General features: G+C 45.8%; 1 protein-coding gene across 1 annotated transcript in view; it reads right to left on the reverse strand.

Moving 5' to 3' along the window:
• Positions 1-1,348: 1,348 nt before the first annotated feature.
• Positions 1,349-7,055, reverse strand: part of LOC116401116 (GON-4-like protein) — a gene marked incomplete at its 5' end in the record, with an annotated part of 9,905 nt that continues 4,198 nt past the window's right edge. The window contains 9 exons of the mRNA XM_031879365.1: positions 1,349-2,615; positions 2,687-2,789; positions 2,947-3,413; positions 3,456-3,700; positions 3,809-3,887; positions 3,976-4,074; positions 4,235-4,543; positions 4,683-4,826; positions 5,185-5,382. Coding sequence (XP_031735225.1) covers positions 2,499-2,615; positions 2,687-2,789; positions 2,947-3,413; positions 3,456-3,700; positions 3,809-3,887; positions 3,976-4,074; positions 4,235-4,543; positions 4,683-4,826; positions 5,185-5,382 — 1,761 coding nt within the window. The remainder of the gene's footprint in view (positions 2,616-2,686; positions 2,790-2,946; positions 3,414-3,455; positions 3,701-3,808; positions 3,888-3,975; positions 4,075-4,234; positions 4,544-4,682; positions 4,827-5,184; positions 5,383-7,055) is intronic.

The raw sequence follows: 7,055 nt of genomic DNA on the forward strand, positions 1-7,055 counted from the left end.
GGGGCGCGGCGGTATTGCAGGTGGGGCGCAGGGGGAAATGCAGAATTTTTTTATTTCAAGAACTTTATTCATACCTGCAAACTTGTCGCTTTTCGGCGAAATTCGCCGTTTTGAATCAAAATATATCATCCACGTGAATCGTGTAGATCCGTAGAGTATCAACTGGCCAGCCAGCGTTTCTCAGATTGGAGTGAGACGAGGAGAAAAGGTGACGTCGTGATCTTCACAATAGAACATCATTGACGTGTGGAGTCTTGGCCAATCAGCGTTCAGATGTGTACAGCGTCTTCATTTCCCTCCGTTACAGTTTAAGTTCCGTTATGTCCCGTTACCGTTCAGACTTGCTGGGTTAAGTTAACGTCCACTGCATGCGACACTTTGTCGACTGTTAACGTTCGTCATTATCACGATTTAGGAGGAAAAAACGTAACGTGATGAAACATGCAGCCCCCCCGTGTTCCGGTTCAGTTCACGCGGTCACTCGTTAACGTTAAACCAGAACACCGGCGCATCTGGTTGCAGGTTGTTTGTTTTAACTCAAAGTAGAATGAGGATGATTTCATGGTCAGAATAACTTTCATGACCACGAAATATGAGGCCCAGATACTGATGAGATGATGAGGTCCAGATACTGATGAGATGATGAGGCCCAGATACTGATGAGATGATGAGGTCCAGATACTGATGAGATGATGAGGCCCAGATACTGCTATGGCTATGCTAAATGTAGCCTCTGCACCATGAGATGAACTACAGCAACAAGGGCTCACATGTCCTCTCATCACACTGTTCACTGTGATGACCACAGCCAGTGGACCAACAGGCCCACGTGCAGCTATTATTATTATCACAGCTATTATTTGACTTTTAGAATGCTACATTTTAAAGCTCATATATAAAATAAAATGCTCATTTTGTTTAGTTTGACACAGGTTGCACTTTATTGTTATTATCTTAGAAAGATATTCAGTGCAAAACAGGTGACTTGCAGCCACAATAAGCAATTTTTTGCCAAATATTAGTAATTTTTTGCACAGATTGAACTTTATTTGCATTGTTCTAACAAAGTGATGCACATTGTATTTGTTTTTGTCTGATGGAGCAATCTGGTTTACTTGAAAGTGATTGCAATTTTCTGTCAAGTGGGGTGTGACAGAAAAAGTTTGAGAACCACTGATTTAGTACATTATGGTCCATTTAGAGTCAAACAGACCATAAAGCAGGGGATGCTTTAGGGCGGGGCTACACGGTGATTGACAGGTCTCTACCAGAGACGTATACGGCGTCTACGTCACTCCTCCTCAGTCCAGATATGGTCACTTCCTGTTCACTGGTTGATTAAAAAACAGACAAAACGCCCAACCCTCAGACTACGGGAACAAAGGCCGTCTAGTTCGTAGTGCCGGTAAGCATCATAGCTAGGCTAATGTTAGCAACACCAAAAAAGGGGTATATCCAATCAGAAGGCAGAGTAGGGGCGGGTTCTCTACCACATACGACCAATCACAACGTGTGACATCATCAATAGGTGCAGCACCTCAAAGCCAAACTGCAGAGAAAGGCACCCAGACGCAATGCATTGTGGAGCAGTAAAGTATGTGCAGTAAGGTCACAATTGAAACCCTAACCTTTCATCACTTCCTGTTTTCTTCTTTTACAGATGTGTCGTCAGCAAAACCCTCTCCCATTGGTTTGTACTGGAACAACAAAGAAGGCCCGCCTACCGGCGACCAGCCAATGAGCAGTGTCTACACGAAACCCCTCCCACCTCCCTCCAGGTGCCACAGTGTCCGTTCTCACCACCAATCAGAGGCAGCTGCAGGTGAGTGTCCAGTATAACCAGAAACACTGTTACAGCTTGAACCAGAGGGCTCATTCTACTGCTTTGGCCTAAAGGTGTTGTCATGGAGGAGAACCAGCAGAACCAGCAGAACCCAGAGGACAGAGCTGACGACTTTATGGGTGAGACAGATTGTTGACTCTTCATTTCTATCAGGTGACTACGTACCAATAAACAGAGATCTTTGTTTCTTCTTAGATCTGGACGACGACATCGACCCTGAAACTGGAGAGAGAGCACAGCAATGACCCCCCCCCCCCGGTGGTTTAAAGAGTTTAGTTTCGCTGAAGGGTTTCATGTCCTGATAGACTTTATCTCTATGTGCGTCAGTTTGATGATTTTTACATCTTTAGTTTTACACATTTTATTGTATATTCTATTGTGTTTTAGGTTTTGTGGCACTATTAAGAGTTAGTTATTCTGTGTTTGTCTTTATTGTGTCATCAGATAAACTACAAACTGTGAAACAGACTTTGATGAGAAAAAGTTTTATTGAAGAAAAGAAAACTCACCTTTTTTACAAAAACATTAAATAATCTGATATTTTCATATTTACATTTTATTATGTACAGTAAAAGCATCTGTGTGAGTCCTTTCACAATAAAAGTCCTGGGAATATCAAACAAAAAAACCTGCTAGCTCTTCTGATTGGTTAGTATCAGTCTTCTTCCTCATTGGCTGCTGTCGGCTGAGTGGGCGGAGCCTCGTCCTCGGAGCTGGTCTGTCGAGCCGCCGTCCGAAACAAACGCATTAAATCTCGAAACCGTCGAGAAACCTGCAGGTGTGAGGAAGAGTTACTGACCCGGTCAGTCAACCAATCACAGAGGACAGAAAGCAACCAATCACCTCGCTCGGAGTCTTGTTGCCGAGCAGAGTAGAGACGGCCTGGAACGTGTTCTGATTGGCTCCTTCCTGCTGACACATCGTCAGAATCACTCGATCGGCTTCTCTGAAAACCGGCGACGACGACAACAGGGTTAAATTCAATCTGTTCCTCCTGCTGCTCCTCCTGAAGAGGAAGAGGACAGAGGAGGAGGACAGAGGAGGAGGCCAGAGGAGGGACATTAAATAGACCCCCTCAAGAGGAGGTGCAGTAGGAGGCGTACCTGGTCCAGAGGATAACTTTCTCTCCGCTTGCCGTCAGGGAAATGTTCTTGGCACATACCGGGAGGTCAGGAGGAGGACTTGGCCGAGGAGGAACAGAGGAGGAGCAGACAGAGGGGGAGATTGAGGAAGTGGTAATGGAGGAGGAGCAAATAGGAGATGTGATAGAGGAGGTAGCTGAGGTAGAAGGGAAGATGGAGGAAGAGATCGAAGGAGTGGAGATCATGGAGGAGGTGGTAGAGGAGGAGTTCATAGAGGGGATGATGGAGGAGATGGTGGAGGAGGTCATATAGGGGACCGAGGAGGTGGTAGAGGAGTTCATAGAGGGGACCATGAAGGAGGTGGTAGAGGAGGTCATAGAGGGGACCATGGAGGTGGTGGAGGTCATAGAGGAGGTGGCGGTGGAGGAGGTCATAGAGGAGGTGGTGGTGGAGGAGGTCATAGAGTTGGTGGAGGGGGTGGTGGTGGAGGAGGTCATAGAGGGGGTGGTGGTGGTGGTGGAGGTCATAGAGGGGATCATGGAGGAGGTGGTAGAGGAGGAGGGGTTAGAGGAGGTAACAGAGGGAGGAGTCGGGAGAATGGAGAAGGCGCTGCCATCCCCCATCATCTCCTCTCTCCTGCTCCTCTTCACCGTCGGACTCTTCTTCTTCTCGATGGTCTTCTCCTCTTCATTGTCATCCTCCTCTTCGTCATCCAGCTCCTCCTCCTTCTCGTCGATGAGAGGGAACGAGCCTTCCCATGATGCACCACTTCGTTCTGTCGACAGAATCAACACATTTAGTTATGCGTAACTAACGCACGCACGCACCTACGCACCTGTCTGTGGACTATCGTCGTCCCCCTTCAGATCCAGGTCTTTGTTACCTGGTTCGTCGTGGGCGGAGCTTATCTGAGAGTACAGAGGGTCCAGACTCTTCATGGCTCTGGATACGCCCCCTGAGACCTGGATGGGATATTGAACAGGTGAGACAGGTCAGGTGAGGCTCTCTACCTGTCTCATATTCACACCTGTTGAAACGTGGAGGACAGACCTTGTTGCCGTGGCAGCGAGAGCATTCTTTCCTCCTGTGTCCACGGATCTTAGCGTCACGGCAAAGGCAAGGCCAGTCTTTATCCGACCAATCACAGTCCTGGAACACATGTAACAGTCTTTATCCGACCAATCACAGTCCTGGAACACATGTAACAGTCTTTATCCGACCAATCACAGTCCTGGAGCACACGTACCAGTCTTTATAGAAGAAGTCCATGAGTGAAAGCCCACTAAAGGTACCCCTCCACGTGTGTTACCTTGTAGTCCCTGTGGGGGGCCATCTTCCTCCTCCGGCGCTGGCTTGTCATTGGTTGGATCTTAAGTCCCTCCTCTTCCTCTTCGAGCTCTGGGAGCGTCACTTCCTCGAAGCCGCTGCCGGTCAGGCCCCCTGACACGAGGCCGACGCCCTCTCCACCGTCTGACCCGCCCCCTCCTTCATCCGGCCAATGGGCTTCTTCAAACTGCCCCGGGCGAGCAGGAGGTGGGCGGAGCTCGTCAAAAAATACCCAGAATTCAGCTTGTAGATGGGTGTGGCCTTTTAGCAGCGTCGCCATTTGAACCTTTAGCTAAAGTACAATGATCATTATCATCAATAATCAGTTATTGACGATGGTTTAACTGGTGCTGTATAGTTATCGACGATGGTTTAACTGGTACTGTACAGTTATTGATAATGGTTCAACTGGTACTGTACTGTGGGCGTACCTCGTCGATGCTGGTTGGACTCAGGTCTGGACCGGTCTGCAGAGCTTTGATGATCTTCTGATAATGTGACGGATTATCTCCAAAACTAATCTCTAACTGTCGCAGGAAGCGACGGCTGCGTTCAAACGCCTGCTGCTCTTCAACCTGCAGTCGGGACAGAGTTACATCAGTGACTGCTTATAAGTAATCAATAACGTATCTATCAATTATACAGAAATACTAAAGTTATGATGTTCACTGCCTTCAGTCAGGATTTATTCACAGGAAACATTTCAGCAGGTTGAACCAGTTACTGTGGACTTCTTACAAACACTTGCTGTGATACACCCGCTGTGATACACCCGTATGATACTAGTGATACACCCGTGATACACCCGTATTACACCCGTGATACACCCGTATCACACCCGTATTACACCCGCGATACACCTGTGATACATTTGTGATACACCCATATTATACTTGTGATACAATACACCCGTGATACACCTGTACTGCTCACCAGTCCACACTGCAGTGCCTGCTCAGGATGTAGGAATGCGGCAAAGTCCCGGAGGAGGTCTGTCCGCTCTCCCAGGATGCAGTGCAGCTTCCTGAACAACAACATCACTTCCTGACCGTCTCCCACCTGCTCAAAATCGCTCAGCAGAGACACAAACTCCTCCACCTGCTCAGGTACGTCTTGCAGCGCCTCACGCACCTGAAGACACATAGCGAGAAAGGTTCTACTTTGTGTTTGTTTCCTTTAATGTGTGATAGCGACAACCAATGAGATGGTTTGGATTCCCTCGGGGGAAAAGCAGCTCATGTGCTAAGCTGTTAGCTCCAACTCAACTCTGTACAAACTTTGAAGACGCTGATGAGCGCAGCCCAAAGTGGCTCAAACCGAGCTACATAACACTATTCCAGCCAATCAGCTGTAAGGGTGTTTAGTTCTGGTGCATATAGAGAAATGTATAAAGACGTATGAAGAGAAGAAACACTCCACCGTTAACTTCAAGTCGTCAACAACAACAATAGACACCATGTTCAATATAATCTGATGATGGTTTTCTTCCACTGAGATGATCCTAAAATGGCCACTTTCTACTAAAACTTGACCAAACATACAGGGAGGATGACTAATATGATTAAAGGCTAACCAGGACATTTGATTGAGGACAAAGACTTTAGGTCGGTCCACTCAAAGAACAATAATTATAAATTAGTGCTGGGCAAGTTAACACGTTATTATCTCGTTAACGCATTCATTAATTAACACCGAAAATTATATTATCGCGCATTAATGCAGTTTTTTTATTTATTATTAAACAGACATTTTTAACAAGAACCGGGCAGCGAGTGGTGAACAGCTGTTTGTGTGGCGTCACTTTCTTCTTCCCCCCGGGTCCAGAACCCCTCCTACACTCTGTCACCGTCACTCACTCACACACACACACCAGATCAAACGTGACTGTTGTGAAGTGGAGCTTCCAGTGAGGAACAAGACACGTCTTGTTTGAATGGAACACTTTACTGTCTGAACTGCAGTATTACAGTGTTAGTGTTACAGTGAACACAAAGTGCTCTTGCACCCGACATGTGGTTTTCTACGTTTCATCAACATTGTTAGCGTCAAGAACACGTACCATTCTACTTCCTGTCTCTTCAAAGTAAAAGCACTACCGGTTTCATGCTCTTCACAATAAAAGTAAATCATGCAATCAAACAATTTACAACAGTGACAATATTAAAATACATATTGTCGAGTTTTTAAAGTGTTTTGTTTGTAATATGTATAAGCATAATTTAGTTATCGCTACTGAGAATTTAACAAACATAAAAACTAGTGCTGGGCAAGTTAACGCGTTATTATCGCGTTAACGCATTAATTAATTAACGCCGACAATTATTTTATTGGCGTTAACGCATTTTTTTAAATTTTATTTTTATTTTGAAAGTCCGTTGCTCACTGACAGCAGTGGAGGAAGTCTGAGGAAGTCTGATGCAGCGTGTGGGAGAAGTATAGATAAACAAAAGCAAGACAAGCTAACAAAAGCCACAGAAGTGGAGACAAACTGCAGCAGATTAGTATTGGCGTGGCGTTTGGTGTGAACGCACCTTTAGGATCGGAACGAATGACGGCATGTATGAGCCTCAAGAATGAACTAAGAAAGTTAGCGGAAAGATTAATGTGATACAACATCCGGTTTCTTCAGACGAACATCCGGTTTTCAGAATAAGATAAGAAAGTATGAATTATATTCACATTAAGTATAAATGCATCTCGTCAGTTAAAGGGAAAATACACCTAAATTGTGGGTAAAGTGTCTTTATTCTTTGATCACTGGGTCACCTTCATCACCTCTGAGTTACAGCATCATAGTGATGAAG

The sequence above is a fragment of the Anarrhichthys ocellatus genome, unplaced genomic scaffold, assembly GCF_004355925.1.
Source record: "Anarrhichthys ocellatus isolate YVR2014 unplaced genomic scaffold, GSC_Weel_1.0 scaffold251, whole genome shotgun sequence".
Lineage (NCBI taxonomy): Eukaryota > Metazoa > Chordata > Actinopteri > Perciformes > Anarhichadidae > Anarrhichthys > Anarrhichthys ocellatus.